This window comes from Fusarium coffeatum (assembly GCF_003316985.1).
Source record: "Fusarium coffeatum strain FIESC_28 chromosome Unknown BRIP53273_contig_301, whole genome shotgun sequence".
NCBI classification, from domain to species: Eukaryota; Fungi; Ascomycota; class Sordariomycetes; order Hypocreales; family Nectriaceae; genus Fusarium; species Fusarium coffeatum.
Window position 1 is genome coordinate 1 of NW_022158090.1, and position 26,142 is coordinate 26,142.

Consider the following 26,142-nt stretch of genomic DNA (forward strand, 5'->3'; position numbering starts at 1 on the left):
AAAAAAAAAAAAAAAACCACACAGAGCTTACAGCAACGATTTGCATAACGTCTTTAATGATTCGCTGTATTTGCCTCGTTGCTTTGACTGGTAAGGCATTCTTCCATTTCTCTGATAGCCACAAGAGGCGTATACTTGGCGCTTCCCTGAGGATCGAGACCCCTGGAGCTAAGACTCTGCCTCTGAAGTCACAGGCTGAATCTAACCCGGCCCAACTCTCAAGTATCTGAAACCATTTCGATAGTGACCGAAAGATTACTATCCACTGATTGACAGTAGAGATTAAATATGAAACAAGGGTCTTTATGCAGAATTATGGATTGTCTGTGTGTTGATGTTGCACAGAAATAATGCCCCGCAATCATGACCTGAACCTTTCACTTTCAATTTGCAGGGTCTGACCGACGTCACTGGTCACATTCATTAACGAGTGGGACACTCCCTCAACAACCCCTCGGCCGGATCAACTAAAGGACCCTTTACACTTCTGAATGCCCTCATCTTCAGTATAATGTCCGCATCAGACATTCCAAACCTTCTCAGTTCTCTCCGCAGCGCCCGTGGAGGTCGCGGTCGCGGAAGAGGTAGAGGTGGCCATGCTTCCTCTTCAGCTACCCACGACTCCACCATTCAGGGCACTGATACTGATGCTTCTGTGTCGAGACTGAGTGCTGTTGATCTTGGATATCTGGATGACCCTTTTGCTCAGTACTTTGTTCAGAGTTCTGATGGACCTGCTGCTAGACGGCTTCCTATTATCAACCGAGGTACACTATTTCAACTATCCATCATGACATGTAGCTTACCAACTTCATATAGGAACATATACGAGAACAATTTCTCTAAATACTCTCATTGAGTCATTCTTAAATGCAGATGGAGACTCTGTACCGAAACAAATTGTCTCGTTAGGTGCTGGTACTGATACACGACCTTTTCGACTATTCGCTTCAAAGGCCCGTCCTGGCTTGGTCTATCATGAGCTTGATTTCGAAGTCGTTACTTCCAAGAAGCTAAGGACTGTTCAAGCTGTGCCTACGTTGCGAAACATCTTGACAAATGTCACACAACTAACGGAGCACTCCTGGTCAAGTAGGCCTTCAACGGGTGGTGAATACTACTGCCATGGCCAAGACCTGCGCAACTTTTCTCAAACGAAAGCATCGAACGAGGAAGATGATGCTCAGTCAACAACACAAGAACGACCAGAGGTCACTCTCCCTGGTCTTCGCACCGATATCCCCACACTGCTCCTCTCAGAATGCTGTCTCTGCTATCTCAACGCCAGCGAAGCTTCAGACGTACTCAACTTCTTCACAACCCGCATCCCCAATCTCGCAACCATAATCTACGAGCCCATCCGCCCAGACGACGCCTTCGGTAAAATGATGGTATCGAATCTCGCAGCGCGACGCATCCAGATGCCCACCCTCAAAATGTACCCTACACCAGAAGACCAGCGAGCGCGGATGAGCAAAGCTGGTTTCGAGACGGTGCATCATATGACGATTGAGGATATCTGGCAGAATTGGGTTTCGCCCGAGGAGAAGCAGCGAGTGGATTCGTTGGAGGGGTTGGATGAGGTTGAGGAGTGGAAGTTGTTGGCGGCGCATTATATCGTTGTTTGGGCTTCAAGGGGGAATGGGTTTGGAAGCTGGGGAGGTATTGGAGGAGGAGCGTAAATGATCAATTGGATACGATTATAAAAACACCATGAACATCATTTTGCAATATTCCTTTGTATAAGAGCCAGGATACTGACTGGGCCGGGTTCTGAATTACAGGCTTCTAGAAGTATGAGAAGCAAACACGCGGCGCAGAGACTTTTCACCCCCCAGACAAATTGTGACAGCATTAATATAAGAAGTCGGTCGCCTATAAGCGATTCAAGATTTATCGACATCTCAAATATGCCTTCTCGTTTGAAGTGATGATTTCGAAGGTTGAACAAACATCGCGGATCAATATACTTCCTATTTAGGTTTAGTTTAGTCCATGCTCTTGTAACACTCTCATTATCCTGGCCATTTCATCTCACTTCACATACTCATTCATCCTCCATTTCACTCTCTATCCAAGCAACGAATAGCCTCATCAATCAGTCAAACAATTAAATCAATATCGAAAATCTTATACACATAATAAGATAGAGTCACACCAACAGCGACAAAATGGCGGAGAACAAGGCATACAAATACCGCCAGGAAATCAGTCAAATGATGTACGTTTCTGGCGAAACAGCAGAACCACCTATCGAAACTACAAGTATCATTGAGGATATCGTCCGTCAACAAGTCATAGAATTAGTACGTTTCTCCAGCTTCCGTCTCACTATTATCCCATCGCCCTCTGTTTCGTCTCATTCATCTCACTAACCCCTTCTCAGCTCCGAAACTGCACCGAGCTCGCCTCGCGTCGCGGATCAAAATCTATCAGCATCAACGATCTCATCTTCCAGATCCGCCACGACCAAGCAAAAGTCTCCCGTCTGCGCACATTCCTCTCCTGGAAAGACGTCCGCAAGAACGTCAAGGACTCAGACGACAAGGGCGCAGATGCCGACATCGCAGCTGGCGATGACCCCGTCGCTGCAGGCGATAACACTACTGATGAAGCGGCCAAGAAGAACAAAAAGGCCAAAGTCGGCTTGCCGTGGGAACCTTCATCTTATTACAACGTTGAAGTGCCGGAGAGAGAGGATGAGGAGGATGAGGAAGAGGAGGAGATGAATTATATTACGCTGCAGAGATTGCGGAAGGCTGATGAGCGTACGAAGGCTATGACGAAGGAGGAGTATGTTACGTGGTCTGAATATCGACAGGCGTCGTTCACATACCGAAAGGGTAAGCGATTCAGAGAGTGGGCAGGCTTTGGCATCGTCACCGATAGTAAACCGTCAGATGATATCGTTGATATCCTCGGTTTCCTGACATTCGAAATGGTCCAGACCCTAACGGAGATGGCACTCAAAGTCAAAGAGCAAGAGGATCTGGCGAGAGCCCAGAATGGAAGAGACAATGTTGGCACAGCGAAGAAGCGAAAACACGAGGGTGCATTGTTTGACTTTCCCAGTGAGGGCAAGATGCCGATCGAGCCTCGTCACGTCCAGGAAGGCTCTCGTAGGCTGCAGCAGCGACCCAAGAAGTCAAGGGCTATGCTCAACGGGACTCGAATTTCACAACATACGCCTCTCAACATTTTCTAACGTTCGGTTCTTGCAAGCAGCACGATTGTATTTGGGTTATTTCTCGCAGAGTTGACTCTGGAAACTGGTAGTGTTTTGGACAGCCAGAGCAAAGGCGCATGGCAAGAGTTTATTTATATTTTGTTATTATTTAATTAGAAGTTCCCAGTCTACTCGACTATCAGCTTCCGCATCCCTCTACCCCAGTGAATGCTTCTGTTGAGCAATGTTAACGATAGCATCTATCTGTCGCACTCATAGCAATAGTCTGTCGCAGAATCAACGCGTCTTTTCCTTTTTTCTTTAATCACATAGTGAGCTCGGTTAGCTCGGTTGGCTTTATAACTACTCTTGAATAACGCCTTCGGGGTTCCGTTAGACTTGTTGCTAGACCACTGTGAACTTCTGACAATCTGCGCTGAGTAGTTCTGACGGGCGGCTTTTCTCTGCTCATAGCAACAGTGTGTCTCCGCGTCCTTGAGGGCTGCTGGCTGCCCTCCTCGCCCACAGTTGTCTCGATTGGCCACTTCTAGTTGACCTCCCCGCTCATAGTCGTCTCGAACGGCAACCTCTAGCTGCCCTCCTTGCTCATAGCAATAGCCCGCCTCCGCATGATTGCGTTGTTTTCACACAATCTGGTCCCAACTCTCTGCAGACTCACGGGGATATCCTCCTCACTATCGCTCTCCGCATTCCCCTTCTCTTCCTTCGGATGCGACCGCCGCTTTGTAAGACTGCCTCGGCGTATTGTTTGTGTACGCTGAAGGCCAGTAGCTCTACTCTCTGTCGGAGCGAGCACTGAAGAGACTGTCGGGACTTGTCGTAGAGAACCATCAGAACCACCGCTATCTGCTGTACGCTGGCGGGGCAGAGGGATGCGATTCAGACGAGACCGCTGTTTGTACGTGCTGTAGGGCGCTGCTCTTTCAAGTAGACCACTTCGGAAAGCATTCACACCCACAATAATTTTGGTCAGTTCCACAAGCTCTTCGAGATATTCAATGATCTCTCCTTGGCCAAAAGTACTGGCGTTCCACGAGAGGGCTCGCTTTTGGACAATCAGCCTTGCTACCTCTTCGCCTAGATCGCCAATCTCGCTGGAGGCACTTGGCACTCCACCCGCTGGCGTTTGTGTGCCACTTCGTTCATCAAGAACTTTTCGAACGCGACTAATGAGTTGAAAATGTGCGGCTCGAGAGGAGGGCATGAATTGTGGCAGAGGTTGCCGAGTGACAAGTGCTTGGTGGACCGAGTAAAGGTTGAATTCAATACAGGCGGCCACCTTGCGCCGATGTATACGCACTTGAGCGTGTAAGTCTTCTAATATTGAAGAACCATACTCCTTGCGAAGTGAAAAATTGTTGTCCATCTTCTCAACTATCTGGCGTAGCACGATGATGATCTCCCTGTAAATAGGTTTAAGAGGCCGGAAATCCGCCTTAAGACGTGGTTCACTAGAACACATTGGGAGGAATGTCTCTGCTAAAACCAGTGCTTCCTGAGCTTTGGATCTTGCATAGTTGAAGCGTTTAGCAATGTCAGGATCCCTAAAGTTGGGTTTTGATATACTGTCCAGCCCAACAGCCATAGCAGCATGCATCTTTTGCACGTGCTGTATTGACTCTGAAAGCATTTCAATCAACCGATCCCTGGCTCTGACCGGAAACACAAGCATCTCAACGGCCATGGCAACAACGCCACCTATAATGAACGCAGTAAATCGTTTGTAGAAGATCTCAACAGCTGTACCTTTACCATTCGCAGCAGCTAGTCATGTTAGTACACCAGGCCATAGTAAGGATGAAGTTGCCACTTACAGAGTGCAACTACGACCATGGAAACTGTACTGATCATGGCCGCCTTCACATATTTCTTCTTATTTAACTGGACGTAGAAGGACGGGACGATGCCTACGATGAGGACAAAGATCATGCAGACTCGGTCACCATTCCCAATCGCGTAGGATGCCAAACCTATAACGCAGCCAAAAAGGACTCCGCAAAGCCGTTGAACAAAGACATACACGGATGTCCCTATAGCAACTTCAAAAACTAGAAATAATTGCATGGGGGCCCAGATACCACGGACAGACGTGTACCAAGGGTTCCAAGAATCAATCAAAGCTGGCCAGCTCAGAAGAATGATGGCGGATGCGAGCTTAAGGGCGTAAGACAAGTGAGGAGATTCGAGCATCCACTCAATAGTGTCGGCAGCCTTTCCTCTGATCCTGAGAATTCGACTGTTTCCTCCAGCCTTTGATTTCTCCTTTCTGCGATTGTCTGTAGTGCCAATTTTGTGTTTCCCCCGAGGACCAGGTTCGACAAAGCGAATTGCTTTCTCCTCATCTGTGGTCTTAGGCGCCGCATGCTTTGTATCCTTCTCGGCCGCTGGCGTTCGGCTCTTTGGTTTACTCTGACGATTCTGCTCACGAGCCAATCCTGGCAGGACAAATCCATCACTCTCACCGCCCGTTTTCCAGTATTGCTGCATGTCAATTGCTTTCGGGAACCAAAAAGTGGTCCTATTATTCCGCGCTTGTCTTTGTTCGACGACTTTTCGAACATGGCGTAACATCCCTAGAACATGGTTTGCAGACTCGGCCAACCCTAGAACGAATGAAGAGACTAGGAACGTTTCCAGACGAGGCATGAAGTCGACCCGGTTGTTCTCATCTGTTCTCGACCGGCGAAGCTCTGCCGAACAACTGACATCAAAATTGCTGATAGCCTCCACAAATTGATCGATATCTTGATCCAAATCGCGCAGAGATATATCCTTAGGAGTAGGATCTGCAGACGGCAGGGATTGCACATCGTAGCAGTAGGCGACACAGTCGATGACTTTCTCTGTAGCTTTCTGGATTGATTCCTTCAACTCGAGGGCAGGGTCACGGATACGGCCAACCATAGCCTCAAGCAAAACAGCGTTACTGAGATTGATCTCTCTGGCAGGCTTCGCGTACTCCAGTCTCTGTTGATAATCTTCGAAAGTGTCCATGCGCTTAATTCCACTTGGCTCACTATCGGAGCTATCAGCTGTTATAGTAGTGTCGTCTTCCGAACCGTCGTCATTTTCCAGGACGATGGACTTGTTCTCACAGACTCCTATGATATTGGTAATGTTCTGGACGAGTTTGCTCATCTGAGAGGTGGTAAGGGGCTTCAAGGCCCTCGGAGGAAGCACTGAAATACTCATTTCGTAGTTAGATTCTCGTTGGGCAGTTTTGCACGATGTAAGCTGAGTAAGGAGTCTTTTTCTGGCTGTCGACAAGTATCCTATTGTTGTGATCTCGACAGGAGTAGGAGTACGATGGCGGTGTTGAGAAGCCCGGAAAGGTGCTAGAAGCGTAGATGTCCATTTGGACAACCAGCTTTTATTGTGCTTGGGTTTATCAGGCGCGCTCTTAGCCGTGGCGGTCATGGTATGACTGGTATGGCTTAGTTCTTCGGCTGTGCTTGGTGCTTCATCTGTGCTTGGTTCTTCATCTTGGTCACCACCGGGTGTGAGGAACCACTCTACAGCTTTCTTGAGACTGTCATTTGTCTCTTGGAGAGCACTAACAGCAGCGCCACCAAGAAAATTGCTCGATGGCTCAGGAAATATAGCCAGGTTTGTTATGACCGATATGCCGACGCCAATCAAGGTTGGATATGCAACATTCGTAACAACGGGCAGTGATACCCGTTCTCGACTCCCAAGTAGCACAACTAGGCAGTCAATAAGAGTGAAAGCAACAACCAAGAAAAGACGAGGTTTCGCCGATCTTAGGTAGCCGTGGAAGATCGCACCCAGAGCAAGAAATATCCCGCGGATAGCATACGCGGCTTGCCGGCTCTCATCGACAATGAGACTGGAAAAGTAGAGACCCAAGCTAGACCAGCCGAGACCGAGCGCTGTACCAAGTAACACATATATGACAGCCTCTATCATAGGACCCATTCTCTGACCCGGGTGAGCAAACACAGTGGCCATTGGGGCGAGAAACGTTACAGGACCGAGGACTGCAACAGCTTGAGGAGTCATGACGGCGATGACGGCAGCGGTACTGGCAATTGAACACTTCAAGACTCGTCTCTTACTCTTGCAGGCGGCCCAATATTCAAGCACCTGCTTTCTGAAGCGTGCCATTGTGGTCTCCATGATGAACCACCCAGCAGTAAATATGCAGAAGCTGATTATTGCTTATTGGTGATTGGTTTCGTAATGCCCAAGGTTGATTAACATCCTTTCCAACGTCGATGCTGGATATCAACCAAGTAAGAATTGTGAGTTGTGAGGTATCAGAGCAGAATCACTTGAATCTGAATGATGTCCTATCATGCAGTTCATATCTGACAGTAGGGACTGTTTTCCTGAATATCGTATCGCGTCTTGGGTACCAAGGCTTGGCTTATCGTGGATCCTGGTGATTCGTTATAGCGGGGATTCTTCGTCATTATACATTGGGAGTCTCAAATCAGAAAAGTGTAGGAGATGGTAACGATAGATAGACTGAATGATTTATTATCATTTCTGATGATGGTGTTGAAGTTGGGTATGAAAATATTAAACCGAAACACAGTGACGAAAACTTGGAATTGCCGATGTATGTGACGCTAAGGCAGGTGCGCACGCGATGTGCCGGGACCTCCTTCCGTTATTCATGATTCCATCTCACCTGCAAAGCAACTTCCATTAAATGCATATGGTTGAAACGAAAGGACGGAAGGAACTTGATCAATAGCAGACATCGCGTTCCCCAGCAAAAGTCATAAGAAGATGAATTGGTGACTTATAACCTACTCATACTGGCTAGTCTGGTCATATTTCTGCAGGGGATTCAAATGCTCAAATGGAAGGAAGAATGTCATGGATGTCGCACGAGCAGGGGATCAACGTGCTAGAAACCCGGGGGTCTTTCCAGGGGTATTTTAGTGGTAGCCTTGCAACACCTCAGTGGCTGCAGCGCTATACCCCGCAGCCAATCAACATCAACCCTTGTGTTCCGCGACAGCCTCCTAACAACGACAGCTTATCCATCCATGCCACCTTCACTATCGCGATCCTTCTTTCCTTTCTCAAACGACATTCGTTTTGAACTTTAGTCTTGCCAATTCAAGATGCTTTCTTTTATCCTCATTCAGAACCGACAGTAAGTTTTCCACTCTTATACAATGCGCCATTACTAATGATCTCTCAGGGGCAAGACTCGTCTGGCCAAATGGTACGCCCCTTTTAGCGACGAGCAGAAGATTAAGCTCAAGGGCGAAGTCCATCGTCTCGTTGCGCCTCGCGATCAAAAATACCAATCCAACTTTGTCGAATTCCGCAACAATAAGATCGTCTACCGCCGCTACGCCGGTCTCTTCTTCTGCGCCTGTGTCGACACAAACGATAACGAGCTCGCCTTTCTCGAAGCTATTCACTTCTTCGTCGAGGTCCTCGATGCCTTTTTCGGAAACGTCTGTGAGCTCGATCTTGTCTTCAACTTCTACAAGGTCTATGCGATCCTCGACGAAGTATTCCTAGCCGGCGAGATCGAGGAGACGAGTAAACAAGTTGTGCTCACGCGGTTGGAGCATCTCGATAAATTAGAATAAGGCGGACGCATGTTGGATTTAAGTATAAGGAACGTCGAAGCTGTTGCGGAATGCTTCTTATTTGAGAGCCATACTATGTCTTTTGCATACCACAAGAAGGTGGGCTGGAGTTGGGGCGTTTTGTGGCGGCATCCACAGTATCAAGAATATACCATTGTTTGTGCTATTCCGACGTTTGAATGCGGCACGCAAGTCGTTTCCTAACACGGCTCTTCTGAACAGAGCCGACGTGATATCAGTCTTCTTTTGAAAAGTCGGCACCGACGGCTAAGGCGATCGATTGGGGTTGAGGTCTACGATTCAGAAGGTGTTGGAGTTACAAGGTCGATAACTTCCTTTGGGAGTTTCGCTGATGACTCTGCGACCGAGTCGTCCCCTGTCTCTGGCTGTTCTCTCTCGGGGTCTTCGCCACCGTTGTATTTCTTCATGCGACGAAGACCCTTTGACATCAGACCTTCCAGCTTCCGTCGTATCGTTCTCGAGGTGTGACACCTTGACTCCCGACTTTTGGTCTGATCCAACGGCTCGGAGATCTCGATGGACTCGAACGCTATATGTTTCGTCGGCCAATTCTGCAATGCTGTCAGATGTTAGAAATCTCCCATGCTTGGAAAAGCTCGAGACATAATCACCTAAATTGCCAGGACGTCTAGGAGAAGAAGCTTCTGGGCCCTGGTTCGCAGCATTGTGCCACTTGAAGTATTCGGACTCAATCTCTCGTCGCAGTCTGTTTATCCTCATCCTCATTCGTGTTTCGCGTTCCGAGTCCCCACGTGCGAATTTCAGAGCTGACTTGCTCTCTTGCTTCCACATTTCGAGAACCTCATTTACACCTAACCCTCGGACTTTCATGAACGGGGCAAATGATCCCACGACTTGGTGCCCTTCTACGTCAGAAAGCGGCTGTAAGAAAAGCCATCTCATGTAGATGGAGGCGATATTCTTGACGAAAAGATGAGCGGAGGCAAGGATCAGTTGGTCCTCGAGAAGGTACTGAGGAATCGCGGCGAGCTTTTCAAAAGCGTCTGCACCCGAAACATTGAGGTGTTCTTCGAGATTTCGAAGAATGGTGTAATTAGCATCCATCTTGTTGCAGCGGTACGGAGAGTGGTACGGAGAAAAGGTTTCGGCAATTGGATCAAGGGAAGAGAACACTGTTCTTTATATACCACAAGAAAACCGAAGGTTTACTGAAAAGCCTATCTGCAAGCTTTGTCAAGATTGAGAGGGTCATGGGTCACAATGCCTCAAAGTATATGTTGAGGCGTGTTCTTTCACACCTCAGTATCTACTGGGAATATCGACGATGATGATACCTATGATTGCAAAGACAATCACAATGAAGACCTGGATTATATTGAATTGGATCAACCAGCCCGGGAAGACAATAATGATAATGAAACATCAGAACACATCCGAAACACTGAACAGCGTCAATCCTGCCAAGATCGGGATTTCTGGCAATGTATGGTCTCTGGAGAAGGTTTCCTTGAAATTGCACATATTATTCCATTTTACTGGAACAAAACTACCGCCTATACGAAGTATACAGAGTGGTGTCTTGAGGCTCTTCGCGCCTTTTTTACTCAAGAGCAAATCAATGCAATTCGGGAATGCCTAAACGAAGTTGGGAAGTCGGACAAACCTGGAATATGGTTAATATCGGCCAGACCCTGCATTCGCATTGGTGCAAAGTTCGCTTCGCCTTAAAGCCTCTGAAAACCTTGGAAGAATTTAAGGAAAGGCTTGAGCCAACGCTTGACCTAGAGCTTGATCAAGAGCTTCAGCGAGAGCTTGAGCAAGATAATGATGATCACGATAAGGATATGGTTACAGTCTGGGTCAGTTTTAACTGGCTATATTAGCAATGGTCTCCATATACTATGCCTATTGCTATCGGGGAGGGTACTACTGCTGATAAAGATTGCGGCTTTATGAAGATGGTAAATCGGTTTCTTCAGCATGCGGAAAATTCACGCCCTTCACCTTTCAACAAGCGGGATAGATCTAAAGGAGGAAAGGTCACTGCCATACACCATTGGAAACGGGTTGGGGTTCCAATCAAGTCAGGTCACATATTGAGGCTCAAGGTAAAGAGGGATGGAGAAGAAAAGTTCTTGCAAATGCTTTGGGTTCAATGGTATTTACTGCTTATTGCTGCGTTAAGCGGTGTAGGCAATTACAAGGATACAGCTGGTGATACTCGAGATGATGAGGATAAAAATGCACATGGAACTGCTACTCCAGTAAAAGGCAAAGGTGGAAAAGGCAAGAGCAATACTTCTACACCAACTACAACTCCAAGAAAGCGTCATCGATCTGCTTTAGAAGAAGTTTCAGACATACACTCTCGATCACAGTCTGCGGCAAATTCTCAAATGCGCCTACGCTCACAATCAGTTGGTGGTCTTTCAAGATCCAAACAGTGGATACCAGGGCCCCTTTCTATTCGCCTTGAGGGTATACAAAGACAGGAAGATCAACCACAAAAAGATATCAAGAATATTCCTTCTTCCTCTTAGGACTAGTCAGAAGCTAGTTACTAGATAAACCCAGTAGAGAGTTTATATAGCTAGAAACTACTACAATCTCTTACCTATTCTATACTTAGTGTTATCCTTCTTAAATATGCTACCAGTGGGAAGATACCGGTGGGAAGATAATGCTTACAAGCGGAAGCTTGAGGATTACATTAAATGCATCCGAGTGGCACGGAGAAGATGGTTTGGCGACTGGCTTAAAGGAAGGGACGTCTAGGTTCTTTGTATACTACAAGGAAGCTGAAGGTTTGTTTAAAAGTCTTCCTGTGAGTTTTCCATTATGGTCATGAGTTACGATGCCTCAAAGTATATATCAAGGCTTGTCCCTTCGTCCCTATGTGTCGTCTTCATCATTCTCTGAAGTGATATCAAAGCACGATTCGAACAAAAGCAACAAACTAAGTAGCAGTAATACGAGAGAAATTCAAATTGATAAAAACCGTATCGATAGAGAATATCGATGAGAAGCGATATGGGCGTTGGGCAAGGTTTGAACTGCATCTCCTTGAGACCCCGGCTGTGCACATCCTGCACCTCTATCGTTATATGATTATAAACACTTAGGTTTCCTAGTAAAAGCTTAGGGAATTAAGTATCTGTTTTCGTCTATTAGGCTTCTGATTAGCTAGGTAACTGGAGGTGCGGGATGTACACAGCCGGGGGCTCAAGGAGATAAATCTGAGTAGCTCATAGACTTTTCCGTGCTGGATCATTATTGGAGACACCGCGTGGCCGGAAGAATAATGTTTATCAACATGAGTCAGTCCGTTGACGTATAGGTGATTTATAAGGTCAAGCGCATGAGACATTCCATATAAACCTGTCCGTTCAGAGTCAAGCCCTTGATCAATATCTAATTCCACTGGCTTCTACAACATAAGAATTGATAAACACCTTTAAACTCCACAAGATTCATATACCAGCTCAACCAAAACATCATCGCTTCTTCAAAGCCGCAAACCGTCTCTCCAAGTCTCCAAGATCAGGAACAGATCCATCAGGCTCTCCCTTCCGCGCCGCAGCCTCCATCTTCTTACTCGGCTTCAACTCTACAGATCCTAGCGTGACCTTGGGATGTATGTTATCAGTCGTCATTCTTGGCGGTGTCACTGTTAGTGGACTCGTGGGACCCCCGCCTGCTAGTTTCTTAACGGGAGTGTTCATGGCTGGGTCTGCGGTGAGTGGTGCGGCCTTTGCCTTTTGTCCGCCGGATGGCTCATCGTCGTCGTCGTCTTCGTCGAGTAATTCTGGGGGTGGCGAGACAGCCTCCTTCTTGGGCCAGTCGACGCCGTAAGCCCGGGCGATTTCCTCAAGGTATCCAACGACAAGCTCCTCCCTAGGAGGCGTAACGCTGAGTTTCTTGACAACCTTCTCATTGACCTTTCCATCCGAATTCTCCGTCGCCGCAAGAACATATTCCTTTCCATACTTCTCCGCCAAAAGCGTCCTCACAGTGCCAAGCTCTTTAATCTCCGTCTTAGGCGCAGCGTAAATCAAACTCTGAACCGCCTCTTCCAGTCCAGGATCAACGGTATGTCCCTCTAGCAGTCCAGAGCGCGCAAGCAGCAGTTCGCAATAGAGTTCGAGAATCTCGTGAAGCTCGGAGGTGATGTCGGATCGGATGATGTTCTCGACACGAATGCGGGCTGAATCTTCCTTTCCGGCTTCGAGGAGCTGAGCCATGGCTCTACGCGCGGTCTTTCCAAGTTGCTCATCGCGCTGCTGCACCATGCGCAGACGCGCAATGGTCAGTTTGAGCTGGACCTTGAGCTTTGTCTATTGAGTTGGTAGCGCATATTAGTGACTGTGCGACAGGCGCATCGTGGCGGGGAAGCGAAGAGGGGCATCTTACTATGAGGTTGGCGCTGGGAGGCATGATGAATGAATGAAGAGTGGTCGAGATCTATGGAAATGAGATGAGCATAAGGCCCTCAATGGGAGAAGAGGATGAGGAGATAGACTACAGGTCAAAGTAAAGAAATGGAGGGGTAAAATGGGATAAGGCAGAGCTGCAATTGTAACTGCCTTGCGACGGTTACGCAGGGCAGTCAACGCCCAGACGCTATGAGCTCATTCTCACTGGGGAAGCCGTGTTTGAGCCCCACTATAGCTTCATCCGGATCAGGCCGAACCTTGAACTGTGTAAGGGTATTAGAAAAGTTGGCCGTCCAAAGACATGGAATATTTTGGTTATTCTATGCAATTTAATAGTAGCATTAAGCTACTTGGTGGTGAATTACTGTTCAACCTTGACGTACACCACCTTATCCTAGGTAATAATATACAGCTCTCTTCGAAATCAATATGTAACCTGTCCCTTCCAAGGGCTGTCTCACAGCTCCAGATGACCCTCTTAACGGAATCCTTCATCGCCATATAACGCCATGATCCAATTCTATCAATCCCAATGTTCTCTTGTTTGATACACTCCCTCTTTCTTTTGGGGATACGCAGCTCATCCTAACTGCTTTACTCCATATCGGCATCCTCGGCGACTGGGGCCACGCCGTCAGTCGCCTCGCCCTTGAACGCTTCACTACCTTCGTATGTGACTCGGCGCCATCCGCAGGCTTCCTTGTCATCCTTGATCCATTCCATTGTGGGGAAGTAATGGTCGTTTTTCTTCATAGTGATCACCCATGGAACGTTGTCAAATGTTACAGCCTTGAGGCGGAAGTCTGTACCTAGTTAGCTTGATCATCTTGCATGAGTTGGTGCATGTTGACTTACAGGTGTTGTCTGGAATCTTCCGCGTGGTAGCAATGAAAGAGTTGAGGTCAGGGGTAGGAGTGCCGTTGACGTGCGTGATAAAGTTCGTGGGCGCAACTCCATACTGGTAGGCAGGCGAACCCCTAATGCGACTGGACACATACACCTCACTATGTAGCTTGCTGATTTGCTGTCGAACAGCTTGATGGGGCCTGTGCAGGATAGCACCGCAGAAGGAAACCGCATGGTCTGTCTCCATGTCGTCTGCAGACACGGTAGGAAGCTGAAGATGCATCTCTTCACATTCGCGGACAATAACAGCATCAAGCAATTCATGGGAGTACATCAAGTCAAAGTCTGAAATAGTAGTGCAAATCTTGCCGTTCAGAGTAAGAATGATGTCTCCTTCAAGCAGAGATACCGGGTGGTTGACACGCTCGAACGTTCGCTTGCTGACCATAAAGAGCTGATGATGGGACCTGTTGGCCTGGGTGACCTTCTTGATCCATTCGTCTGAGACTCCCATGACTGACGCCTGGGACATCTGCACGGATCTAAATTCGACCGACAAGATGCGAAGCTTGGGGTTAACGCCCTTCTGGACCGCGTCTACCACAGGAAGCAGAGTCTTGGTGCCAAGGCCGAGGTAGTATTCTTCATCTCGAGAGCTATGAGGGTTACGCTCTCCAAGATAGCTTAGCCACAGAGCTTGCACAGTGCCATCGGGAGCAACAAGAACACCGCTGTTGCAAGTCGATCCGAGGTTGCTATCAATCGTAATGGCATCGACATTGACCGCGCGGTAGCGAGGTGCGCCAGAGTTGGCTGGAATCGCCACTGCAGTAATCTCGGTGACACTTGTAGAGCCATGTACGACGCGTCCTATCCTGTTGTAGCCCAAAAAGTAGGTCTTGGCACCTTGAGTGAGTACCTCGTTACTGAGTCTGGCGCTCTTCACTGGCGCATCCACTAACGATGGGTCGTACTGAATGATGGCGTAATTCTGAAGAGGGTGCAGGAAAACGACCTTGCCCTCGACAATGATGGAGTCGGCGATAGTGACGGTAATGTCGCAAAGATCATAAGGGACGATGGCTCTCGAAATCAAAACGAGACCCTTCTCTGCATCAACCACCAGGCCCATACCCCAGCGGCGATTCTTAGGGAAACCGTCAAGCTTCAATGGCATGATACAATTGATATGAACAAAGCTGTGGATCAAGTCTGCAATGCCTTGGTGGGGCATGTGGTCCAGCTCAATGAACGAGGCAGATCGTCGCTTCGGAGGAACGGGAGGCAGAGGATCTCCAAGATCAGTAAAGTCCCAGACGCCGGACTCATCGTTTCGAACCGCAAGCTTCATCTTGGAGGCCCAATGGCGATCAATGTAGGCAACAGTGGTATTGAGAGTATGCAGGTCACGAAGGTGCTTGTAAGTGACGACAACCCTGGCACGGTCTGGAATGGCCTTCATCACTTCGATGAACGTGTCAAGGTCTGGCACCTTTTTGTGATCAACTGTTTGGACAATCCAACCATTATCCGTGTTATCAAATCGGAATGATCCAGCCGACTCGCATACATAGACACCCTGGACAGCGACGGCATAAAGTCGTGCTTGCTGGTAGGACAAATCGTGGAAGCTGGCGCCCGCCACCGAAACGAAGCGGTCAGGGGTAATCTTGTGAAGATCTCCAACCTCAATCTCTACCTCAATATCCTCTCCACCGCGCTGGAGATGCAGCTTAATGGCGTTGCCAACATTAGAATCCATAATGTCGTCAAGTCTGATGAACTGAGTGATGAGCTCGCCATTGACCTTGATCAGGACGTCTCCCTCCTCAATCTTCTTGTCTGAAGGGCCTTGGGGAAGAACGATTTCAGCTACCAGCATGTTGGTTTCCTCCGGGAACTGCTTGCGCATGGCTGCCTCCCACTCGGGGCTCAAACCCAGCCTACGGCACTCGTCGAATGGCTTGAGAAGGAATTGGCACTGGATGTCACCACGTGTAACGGGCTTGCCAGTCTGAATACATTGCAAAGCACGCAGTGGTCGATCAAGTGGAAGGAAATAATCTGTTGAAGCTCCATCCGAGCGACCACCAGCTTGAAGTGCGACAGCGCATCCATCCTTGTTCACAACGGGACTTCCAGAACTTCCTCCACTGGCGGCAGCGTTGGCCTGGTAGTAACACGTGTTGAAGTCGCTATATCCTTCGCCGTATTCAGGTGCGTTTCGATCGAGACGGGAGATGATACCTGACAAAATACTGAGCTTTTCGCCAGCATCGTTACCAACGACTCGAATTTCGGTACCGACTGAGAAAATGTTAGCATTAGAAGATGGCGGTTTTCGGTATCTCGAGGGGGCGCATACCCTTTGCAAGGTCAGGTCGCAGTTCCAGGCCATCGATGTGCATGTACTTGATCGCTTTGGGATCGTAACGAAGAATTCCGAAATCGTGTACGGGATCGCGGTAGACGGGGTAGCAGTCGACTTCCTCGTGGTTGTCGAAGACACAGTGGCCCCAGAAGGGACCAGCGCCGACAACATGACGGTTTGTTAGGATATATCTATGCAGTCGTTAGAGTTGAATTCCAGGATGACAAATAGGGAAGCTCACCCTCGCTCAGAATCAACAACGTATCCGGTAGCTTCACTAGTCAAAGCAGAATCGGTGTCGAAAGAGCAAGTCTGGCAGAACCGGATCGCGACAACATTGCGCACGACCTTCTGGATCGTGTCCTGCCACTCGCCTAGGCTCCCTGGTGTCCCAATGTACATATCATGAGGGAGAAGGTCGCCACTGATCTCGGACTGGTCGTCGAACTCGACAATGTCGGGAGTATTGTCATTGGGAGAATGCTTCCCGTTGATGGCTCGTTTGGCGGGGGGAGCCAGATCGGGTGACCCAGGGGCCTTTCTCTTGACCCTTGGTGAAGAAGCGGCGCCGTTCATTATTGTGTAGGTATCGGGGTCGCGATGGGTTTGAGATGTCGATCGTGAAAAGAATCACGGGTCAAGTTGTTTTGTTTGGTTGTATCCCGTAAAGGGGATCGAAGAATAAACGTCAGAGGCAAGGATCGCGAGCAGTGACGAGACTGAAACAGGAACACGGGTAGTGACAGCGCGCCCAGGATAGAAGGGGCAATGCTGTAGATTAAGTAAAAGTGAAAGTGTAGTAATAAGAGAATTTGTGAATATTGTTTAAAGAGGGCCCATGTGATGACGGAGCCAGAACGAGATCTGGGGAAAAATTTATGAGGCAACCCTTCAGACCTTGACCTTGAGAGAAAGCGAACCTGAACCAGGAAAGTGAGTGGATCAGCTGGAGCGGTAGTTTGAATGGGCCAAAGCCAAGTCTACAGGGGAAATGGTACCCTCCAAGGCCGCTAAAGCAGACGCCGTCATTCCCGCGACGCCCTGACCCGCCACTATGCATAAGCAGGTGGTAGCAGAAAGAATCACCTCTAAGGGACATAATGACAGAATAGGTTGGTCTGACTACAGGTCTAAGTTGGCATAGAGAGACTAGATTATTTTGATCTGTAAACTCTTAACGGTCAACCTTTCTGTCAACCTTTATCAAGTTATGCAACATCCAGCCTCTCCCTGCCTTGTCCGTCCCGACAAGACATAAGATGGTGTGGCACAACTCTACGATTACAACGACAGATGACCAGTCAACTGGGGCTCTGAGATGGTGGGCGATTGAGACTTTTGTGCCTATTTTGATCCCAGCAATGGTTTGCATGGAGTCTTATTCTAGAGCCTCGATGCATGTCTCAATATGTCTCTTATAAAATGCAACACATCCAAGCTTATAAGCAACAGCTGACCTTTTTTCGGTGTAAAGGGTCGTATTTTTTCAAGAATGTGTTATCTCTTGATGCGATGAATGCTGTGCTTCTCATGTAACCATGCCTGCATCATCTCAAGACTCGCTCCTCGATCCACGAGTCCTTGCTATGGATACTACTCCATGCATACCATCCTATGCAGAGGAAGCTGCCGTCCGAGACACGGAAATAAACGTGGATGGTTCCCAACCCACAGGATCAGGATCCCGTGTCAATCTCACTATATCGTTGTTGCACTGCTTTCCGATCCAGGTGACCGCCAACGTGTCTCGTGCGATACTACATGCATACAAGATGCATCCAATATCATACAACCCCTCCAGGCCCCTCCCTTCTTCTCGAAGGCAGCGACTCGATCACTCCATCTATCGCTGCTGCTTGCTGCTTCTCTGCAGATAGGCAATTCGGCCAGTGGACGAGATGTCCTCGTCGCTTCTTTACAAACGAGCTGTACAGAACCCATGCGAACAGGACTGCTGTGATGCTCAGCGCTGTTGGGTTGTGGAACTGACTGGGTGACGAGAATATGATGGTCGATGTGTACGCACACATCTCGAACACATTTTGCCAACTGGCTTCCACAGCAGAAAAGGCTCCTCGATTCTCCGCCTCGACTTCCTGCATCATGTACGGTTAACAACTTTCTCACCCACACAAACGTTGACATACCTCTTGGATGATGACCTGTGCCGAGAGATCGACGCCCCAGAGCCCGATACGACTGAGTATTGAACCACCCACAAGTGCCAGCGTCGAAACGAGCATGTTATCAGCGTACCGCCAAAAGATTGATACACCGACTGTTAAGCACCCCAGTTGCCAACTCAGGAACCAAAGCCCCGCGCGAACTGGACCAATCTTTTTCATTACCCAGGGTCCAATCCACGTTGCTAAAACTTCGAAAGCTACCGAGACGGTTCTCATTACAGCAATTTGGGACGAGGTGTATCCGCTTGACAGCAGATAAGTAACCATGACTCCGCCAAATGACAACACTGTACAGTAGAGTAGTGCTACTGCAAAGGAGGGAGAGAAAACAGGATGGGTGAAGTAAAGACGAAGGTCCTGAGACGTTTTCTGCAGGCCACGCTTCACCTTGATCCATAGGCTTTGACGATTGTCATCACTGAGGGGTGTAGCATGCGGTGTGCTCTTGGGGTACTGCAACTCCGGCACTTGATAATATACCTACTGATATCAGTACGACGTCCTCGAACATGGTACAGGTGTCGACTCACCCTGGCAATGGTGAAGTACTCGACCACAACTGATGCGCAGTTCATTGCTAGATTCACCAGAATGGCTGTCTCTGTCGAAACGCCGTCGACCATTCCAATGAAGAAGGGCCCAAGGAGCTTACAGACGAGATCGATACGTCTCATCTGCGAGTTCATTGCTAAGGAGAGATTAGCATAACCCTCAACTCGACCTCAGGTGATATACTTCGAAGTGCAGTAGTGTCAGAACGAGCTACAACGATGACCTATTGACGGTGAGTTATGATTAATTTATTGTGTTTGATAACCACTTACCCAGTCTCTTTCCACCGAGACGAGATTCATGATAGCTGCCAGTTTCTCAACGCAAGCCATGAGTATCGAAGCCGCCAGCAAACCAATTCTCAATTCATGAGACAAATCTTGAACTTTTATGAGAACGATGAATATGACGCATGATACAGCAACAACCAATCGTTGTGATACTATTAATGTCAATCAAGATACCCTAAAGAGGATGAAGAGCATACCGATCGAAAATCTCACCGTCTTCAGACGATCGTTACAGTCAATATAATTTCCAACCCAAGATGATAGCGTAATAGCAGCAGCGGCTCGAACCATAGAATAAATTGCTAGAGGCATCAATGTTCCTGGAAAGATGGAGGCAATATATAAAACGCTTCCGAATTCGAAGACTCGTGAATTCCATGTTGAGAGCGTATGAGATATATAGAGTCTGCGGGCGCTTTGGCTGATGGTCCATTCGGAGCCATGAGACCTTGAGCTACCGCTGTCATCTCCATTGATACTGTCATCTAGGTCTAAGGGTTGATATGGTATTGTTATAACACTCGTCGGTGATGACGGCGGTGATTCGGTGAGGAAAGGTGCTGTTTCTTCGTCTCCGACACCGGCAGGCATTATGTTGAAGCAGTTTATGAATGATGATAGATAACAAGACAATCACATTAAAGAATGAGGGAAGGGAGGACAATTGATATTTTAATTGAAAAGTTACAATGCTAGAATCAATCCTACATGGATGACACGACTATAGTATCCAGATATAGTATATGCATGAAATGGTGGTTGTTGGGAGCACGTCAATGGTCAGCTAACGACCTGATTTTCTTCATCGGACTCCGCGATTCCGACACCATTTCTCTTTAGTATAAACCCCACAATTGCCTTATGATTATCGGATCACTCCCGATCGACTTCCCAGAAAGGCAATATCAATAACGGTCCGAGATGATAATATGGAACCTTATTTTCACATCTGAGAGAGCAAAACATGGAGAGGAGTTATACTCATACGTAGACGGATATACTCGTTTGATGATCTCGTAAATTACAATCTCAAGTTCCATGCCACTCAGACTTGTCGATGTGAACATCAATGAACCACCGACTCACTTGCTTCTAAACCTATGGTGGAAAGATGGCATACTGGTCGTAGAAAGCTCGTTGTAAACCCGTCATAAGACAACATGCTGAATATTAACTTATCTCCAGGAGCTTACCATACCAAATACCGGTACCTAAATGACACAAGAATTGTCCGCTGAAGTTTAGGATATCAAAATAAAACAACCTAAGTGCTGGTCTAAGTCAGCATAAGGTGAGTAAATTGTTTCGTCCCTTATGTTGACAGCGGCCAATTCCAATACCCTGGCAACTACTACACCAGAGAAATATCACAATCGTTAGAAGTTAAAGGCATTTATGTTGATTTAGCTACGTATAGCTCACTATCAATGGGCCTCCATCCTTACTTGGCCTTACTGGCACTACCAAAAAACTCATTTCATGTGCAACCAGCACTGTCCATATAATGAAGAGCGAGGGCATACCCCCTCTGGCATCGGCCACTGCTTCTGGGACCTTTTCCTTCCAAAAATAAAAATGATCATGCCTCCATCATTTTTCCATGTTCATCCCCTAGTAGTGACTTAGATTTCACCGTCGTTCTCGCTCTTGATGGTCTCATTGAGCTCCATCTTAATGGCCTTAGCCGCACTCTCAGGGCTCTCAGTGTCAGGTTCAATCTCTATTTTGACCAAGTCAGTAAGTGCTATTAGATTGACTTAGGCAAACTTACTGGGAACACGGCGCTTGGGAGGAGTGACATCGTAGTCTTCATCCTCCTCATCGGACCCGACATGCTTAGGGGTCTTAGGGGCGGCCTTGGCCTTGGGAGGAGCGCGCTTGCGGCCAGGAGTTTTCTTGGGAGGAGGGGGCGAGTCAAGGTTGGTCTGCTTGATAGCGTCGATGCGCTTGTTGAAGGCGGTCCACTGATTCTGGAGGCTCTTGGAGGTACGACCTTCCATCTGGATTTCGTTCCAGTTGATGCCTTTGCCATCGGACTTGAGCTGCGCGATGATGCGAAGAAGAAGCTCGCACTAGATAGATATCGCGATCAGTATCGGGGATGAAGAAAGAGGAATAGTGGTATCTTACCTTGGCCTCGTCGGTCCAGGCGTTGCCCTTGGGGGTTGAGAGTTCAGACATGATGCTAGTGATGCGCAAACGTGTCGGAAAATGAAGAAATAGATAGATGCTTTGCTAAAGATGAAAGGCTAAGATGAAGGAAGATAATGATAGAGGGAAATGAATCTTCCGGGTGAACGCTTGATGATGTCGTGTGTTGTGTAAGGGGAAGAAAGAATGTGTAAGGAAGAGAAAGAATGTGTGAGGAGAAGAGAGAATGTGTGAGAAAAGGTAAGGCCGCTAGGCAGAAGACTTAGGAGTTATTAAATGCTTGTTGATCCCCTCTTTCTTTAGAGGAGCAGTGGGTGGTCTATTCATCCCGTGTGAATATGGAGTCAGTCAGTGAATCACAGCAGCCTACGAGAACATACGACCCCTGAGTCCACACAGATCAGCTTACAAGAGTGAATGCACAAACAACCCCTCTTCACTGAGCACACAAACATACGGGGATATCTCTCGTCTATTGTTTATAACTCGTGCCATCATATATACGTCTTGGAATCCTATCTCCAAAGACTATATCCTACTAAGCTGATGCCAACGAGGCCACAGTCTTGGCTAGCTAGAACGCCCATGATGCAAACCACCAACTTTCAACTATAATAAACAGAACCGGTATCAAACGCAATTGCTCGCTCCATGAACTACATGCTCACGTCGCGCCTGTAACCGCCCCAGATCCTGAACCACTCATCTTCGTAATCTTTGTCGAATCCCCCAGAAATATCATAAATCGCCCCTTGTATAGCACTGTATGTGTCATCGCCAACGGTCAACAGCAAGTCCTTCTAATAACCCATGTTGATAGTTGAAGACTCCGGAAAGGATCTCGTCCCATATACTTTCAACTCCGTAGCCCAAAATTCTTCGATTACATCATCTTCATTCGAAACGCCATGAACTCTCTAAATCGCTGTTCGTGCTCGTCACAAGCGGCGGCCCAGCGTCGGCGAACATCCATATCCTGTTCGAGCCAGTTGTAGTACTCCTGAATGTCGGCATCGCCCCTGGTTTCCAAAAATGAGTACCCCTTTTCTGCGCGGGTGCGTGCGATGTGAGATTTGCGTGTAGCAAAATGATCCACCACTTGAGCGTTAAACACATCCCACTGCTTCATGTAGTTTTCAAAGTCCTTGACATAAGTCTCCCAGGAGTGTGCGCTTGGTTGTACTCCACTAACCAGTACAGCAGTCGGTACCTGGGGCGCAACAGGGGCATCTGGGAAAACTAGCGGGTGGACTGTCGGTAGTTTGATCGGAATCTGTGGCGCTGCTTTGCTTTCAAAGGGCAGATTATCCTTCAGATCGGAGAAAGATTTCAGACCCGAACTCTGCTGAGTGAATGGAGCGACATTTCTAAGGTCGGCAAAATTGGCGAGGAACTCCTCACTGTCCTCTGATCCAACGTTGTTCGGGTTGATCGGCTTTCTGGGAATTTCTGGTTGATGCTCAATACCGTTGGTGTTGTCCACGTTACCTTCACGCCACTCTGGTCTAGACGTTTCAACATAGATGTTTCTAGCAGTATGAGATGCCGCTCCGGGAGCCTGATTCGCTTCAGCAGGCTGTTTGTGCGGGCTCATGGGTTGAGCAGGCTGAGGCGAAGGTGTCATCTGAGATGGATTAGGTGACGGGATCTTGGGAGGACGAGGCGGTGGCATTGTGGTCGCCACAGGAGGAGTATCTATATCCATTGCCTGGGGACTTTCAGCTGTGGGTGGCTCATCTTGCACCTTTCGACCGCGCCATTCGAGAACTTCATCTTCACTGCTACTGTCATCCCCAACGTTGATATAGTCAGGCTTCTTGGGAACCCTAGGCTTTCTCGAATTTGTTCGAGACAATCGAGTAGGTGACACAGATTTGGACGGCTGGGGAACAAATGTCTGAGGCCCAAAGTCCCAGCCTGCAGGATTGAAACCCGATTCGGGTTTAGTAGAGCCGGGTCTCTCAGAGTCAGAAGCGAAACTAGGAGTACTCTTGCCGCTCATTGCAGGGCGCTTTCCTGGCGATCGGCGTCCCTTTCGAACTTTCGATGGACTTCCTTGTTCGGCTCCACCAGCATTGAACTCCCAGTCTGTCGCGTTCTCCTCTTCCACGAAGCTAGTATCTATATCATCAGTATTTCGTCTCGAAAATGGAGGCTGGTCGGGCGAAGTTCGTCTGAAGGTTTCGTCGTTGACAGGGAAACTGAAACTGTTCGAGTGATTCTTGTTAGCGCCGTTTAATTTGCGAGGGGTGTTAATGCTGCGGGTTGAATGTTTTGCTTTCTTGGAAGGGCTTTCGCAGCTGGCGTTCTTAATGAGCTGTATCAAGAGCGCCATCTGTTGTCGCTCAAAAGGGGTCAATTGATGTGAAGAATCATGTCTGCCACTGGGCGACGGGTGACGAGGCTTCATTGGAGTTTCATATGGACACTGATAAAACTCAGGTCCGTCATACCCCAGGCACTGGCTGAAGCTTTTCGACATAGGGCGATGAAGTGTTTTAGAAGTTGCAGAAGTTGGAATGTCATACATTGAAGGACCGCTAGGTGATTCGGCTGCTACAAACTTGTTAATAACTTGATTATTTCTGAAGAGTCTTGAGTACAACTTACACTTTTCGGTTCCAGGAACCTCAGTAGCTTGCTGATTGGGCCCTAGTGGTACGCTCTTGAAGCCACTGCGAGTCTTCTTCATTTGAGCTTTGGGACGGTCTGCGGGATCACGAGGTATCGAAGACTCTTCAGGAGTTTCCTCGCTCTTGCCGCCCTTTGGTGCACTAGCGCTACGTTGTCGGTTGAACGCTTCTTTCTCCGGTGAATCCTGTTCTTGGCGATTGGTCTCTCGTGTACTCTTGGCTCGGTTTATTGGAACGCTGTCAAAAGGGTTGGTCTTTTCGCCTCCGTTGGAGCTATACGGACTGCTTTGTCGAGGATCCGCCCAGCTGTCTCGATCTCTGAACTGGCTCAAGGGATCTGGCATTGCTGTCGGCTGAGGCCTTGGAGGGGGGGCAGGCGGTTTTGGGTCTTCTTGAGCGTATGACTGTGAGTATCGTTCCGAAGCTGGTCGCGAGCTATAGTTGCTATTCGATACAGGGGGCTCATCGCCCATAGCTGTACGAGGATGGAACCCTGTCTTTCTTGCACCGAAAGAAGCCTCAGCACGCTGTCTCGCGGATTCTGTCCGTGGCGGGGGAGGTGGTGGAGGAGGACGTGTTTGTTCATTTGTCTTGGCTGATGCACCCTTTCGCATATTCTCAAACGCTCGCGCAGCATTCTTCTTCGACTCGGCATCTGATGCGGTATACTGCTTTGCTGTGGGAGGGACTCCGGATGAGAAGCGTGTTTGCCATCTCTGTGCGCCTGACGGCGTCGTTCGAGGGTTGGTGTTGTTACCATTATTGCGTCGTGGCGGAGGCGGATATTGTGCGCTCACATTCGACCACGGGTTACCCTTAACACCCGAAGCGCCCGGGAAACGACCGCGACCTCGTAAGGCATCATGTTTGGCCTTTTGTTCGGGGTCGGAAAGGATTTCATGCGCCGTTTGGATGATCTGGAATTTGGTATTGACTTCTTGCTCTCGTCCAGGGTTGCGGTCCGGATGGTATTTGAGAGCTGCGTTCCGCGTTAGCGTTTTTCGAGGGAAAGTAACCCTATTTTCATACCAAGCTTTCGATATTGCTTCCTGATCTCCGGCACGTCGGCCGTTGGAGGCAGCTCTAAGTCTGCATAGTAGTCACGGGGTGTACCCATCGCAATCGAAGGGCCCCAGCAGACTGGCAATCAAAAGCAATGATAGCTTGTTTGTACTTGTAATCTTAGTAGTTGTGGTCTGACGACTAAGTAGGCGATTATCAACAGCTAAGCAGTCCGGCAGGAGTCATGAAGGTTGTCGTCGGGAGGGTACGATGTTATTCGAGCGACCGTTCGACAGTTCTGTAAAGCGTTGTACGCAGATGAGAGTTTAACAATTCGGATTGATGTAGAAAGTCGTCGCACTAAGCTTTGAGGTCGCAAGTTAGTACTAATAATCATACACAAGTCGTTACAAGAAGCGGAGACATCAAGTTGGTGTTGAAAGGTTGAGCTCATAAGCGTACAGCAAAGGAACCTCCCGAAGTACCCATGCAACATCGCAAGGATAGACCTGGAGCCGAGGGGCAGTCCCAGGTATCTGTGTCTCTGGCCATGCGCAGCAAAAGACCGAGATTGATTGGCGGCACTGATTGGCATGAAGCTGATTCAAGGAAGACGCAGACTTACCAGGATGACGTCAAATTCTAGACAGAGGTGAGGCTGCTGATCGAGGATCGGATCAAGATGCGCAGAGTCAAGATGAAGGTAGGCCTGAAGAGGGGACGGAAAGATTATTAGCTGATGGTTTCACAAAACCGATATGTAACGAAAGGCAAAAAAAATATGTAGACGGCTGAAGTAAGAACAAACGAAGCTTGCGCGCTGGCAGTGATCTGACGAAGGGTGCTGTACCTTTTTAGACTTAGGGGCCGTCACTGCAGGTGGATGAGTGAAGTTAAAGGTGGGCGATACTTGAGAAGTACCTTGACCCCAGT

At 48.3% G+C, this 26,142-nt stretch overlaps 10 protein-coding genes across 10 annotated transcripts; 3 read left to right on the forward strand and 7 right to left on the reverse strand.

Annotated features, from left to right (window-relative positions):
• Positions 1-511: 511 nt before the first annotated feature.
• On the forward strand, positions 512-1,682 carry FIESC28_10303 (uncharacterized protein; the record flags this gene model as incomplete). The annotated part of the gene is made up of 2 exons (XM_031164435.1): positions 512-767; positions 820-1,682. The coding sequence occupies 2 exons, from the start codon at positions 512-514 to the stop codon at positions 1,680-1,682; spliced, it is 1,119 nt and encodes a 372-aa protein (XP_031011487.1).
• Positions 1,683-2,171: 489 nt separating this feature from the next.
• Positions 2,172-3,205, forward strand: FIESC28_10304 (uncharacterized protein; the record flags this gene model as incomplete). Its single annotated transcript, XM_031164436.1, has 2 exons — positions 2,172-2,306; positions 2,387-3,205. 2 exons carry the CDS (start codon positions 2,172-2,174, stop codon positions 3,203-3,205), a joined length of 954 nt encoding a protein of 317 aa, XP_031011488.1.
• A 550-nt stretch (positions 3,206-3,755) lies between these two features.
• FIESC28_10305 (uncharacterized protein) lies at positions 3,756-7,324 on the reverse strand (the record flags this gene model as incomplete). Its single annotated transcript, XM_031164437.1, has 2 exons — positions 3,756-4,951; positions 5,002-7,324. The coding sequence occupies 2 exons, from the start codon at positions 7,322-7,324 to the stop codon at positions 3,756-3,758; spliced, it is 3,519 nt and encodes a 1,172-aa protein (XP_031011489.1).
• Positions 7,325-8,283: 959 nt separating this feature from the next.
• FIESC28_10306 (uncharacterized protein) lies at positions 8,284-8,763 on the forward strand (the record flags this gene model as incomplete). The annotated part of the gene is made up of 2 exons (XM_031164438.1): positions 8,284-8,315; positions 8,364-8,763. 2 exons carry the CDS (start codon positions 8,284-8,286, stop codon positions 8,761-8,763), a joined length of 432 nt encoding a protein of 143 aa, XP_031011490.1.
• A 293-nt stretch (positions 8,764-9,056) lies between these two features.
• On the reverse strand, positions 9,057-9,849 carry FIESC28_10307 (uncharacterized protein; the record flags this gene model as incomplete). The annotated part of the gene is made up of 2 exons (XM_031164439.1): positions 9,057-9,343; positions 9,396-9,849. 2 exons carry the CDS (start codon positions 9,847-9,849, stop codon positions 9,057-9,059), a joined length of 741 nt encoding a protein of 246 aa, XP_031011491.1.
• A 2,390-nt stretch (positions 9,850-12,239) lies between these two features.
• On the reverse strand, positions 12,240-13,179 carry FIESC28_10308 (uncharacterized protein; the record flags this gene model as incomplete). The annotated part of the gene is made up of 2 exons (XM_031164440.1): positions 12,240-13,079; positions 13,156-13,179. 2 exons carry the CDS (start codon positions 13,177-13,179, stop codon positions 12,240-12,242), a joined length of 864 nt encoding a protein of 287 aa, XP_031011492.1.
• A 593-nt stretch (positions 13,180-13,772) lies between these two features.
• On the reverse strand, positions 13,773-16,971 carry FIESC28_10309 (uncharacterized protein; the record flags this gene model as incomplete). The annotated part of the gene is made up of 4 exons (XM_031164441.1): positions 13,773-13,981; positions 14,034-16,331; positions 16,390-16,586; positions 16,637-16,971. The coding sequence occupies 4 exons, from the start codon at positions 16,969-16,971 to the stop codon at positions 13,773-13,775; spliced, it is 3,039 nt and encodes a 1,012-aa protein (XP_031011493.1).
• Positions 16,972-18,179: 1,208 nt separating this feature from the next.
• FIESC28_10310 (uncharacterized protein) lies at positions 18,180-20,014 on the reverse strand (the record flags this gene model as incomplete). Its single annotated transcript, XM_031164442.1, has 6 exons — positions 18,180-18,491; positions 18,543-19,061; positions 19,112-19,269; positions 19,317-19,356; positions 19,406-19,575; positions 19,621-20,014. 6 exons carry the CDS (start codon positions 20,012-20,014, stop codon positions 18,180-18,182), a joined length of 1,593 nt encoding a protein of 530 aa, XP_031011494.1.
• A 1,031-nt stretch (positions 20,015-21,045) lies between these two features.
• FIESC28_10311 (uncharacterized protein) lies at positions 21,046-21,604 on the reverse strand (the record flags this gene model as incomplete). Its single annotated transcript, XM_031164443.1, has 3 exons — positions 21,046-21,143; positions 21,195-21,495; positions 21,554-21,604. 3 exons carry the CDS (start codon positions 21,602-21,604, stop codon positions 21,046-21,048), a joined length of 450 nt encoding a protein of 149 aa, XP_031011495.1.
• An 853-nt stretch (positions 21,605-22,457) lies between these two features.
• FIESC28_10312 (uncharacterized protein) lies at positions 22,458-25,324 on the reverse strand (the record flags this gene model as incomplete). The annotated part of the gene is made up of 3 exons (XM_031164444.1): positions 22,458-24,130; positions 24,185-25,186; positions 25,237-25,324. 3 exons carry the CDS (start codon positions 25,322-25,324, stop codon positions 22,458-22,460), a joined length of 2,763 nt encoding a protein of 920 aa, XP_031011496.1.
• Positions 25,325-26,142: the final 818 nt, after the last annotated feature.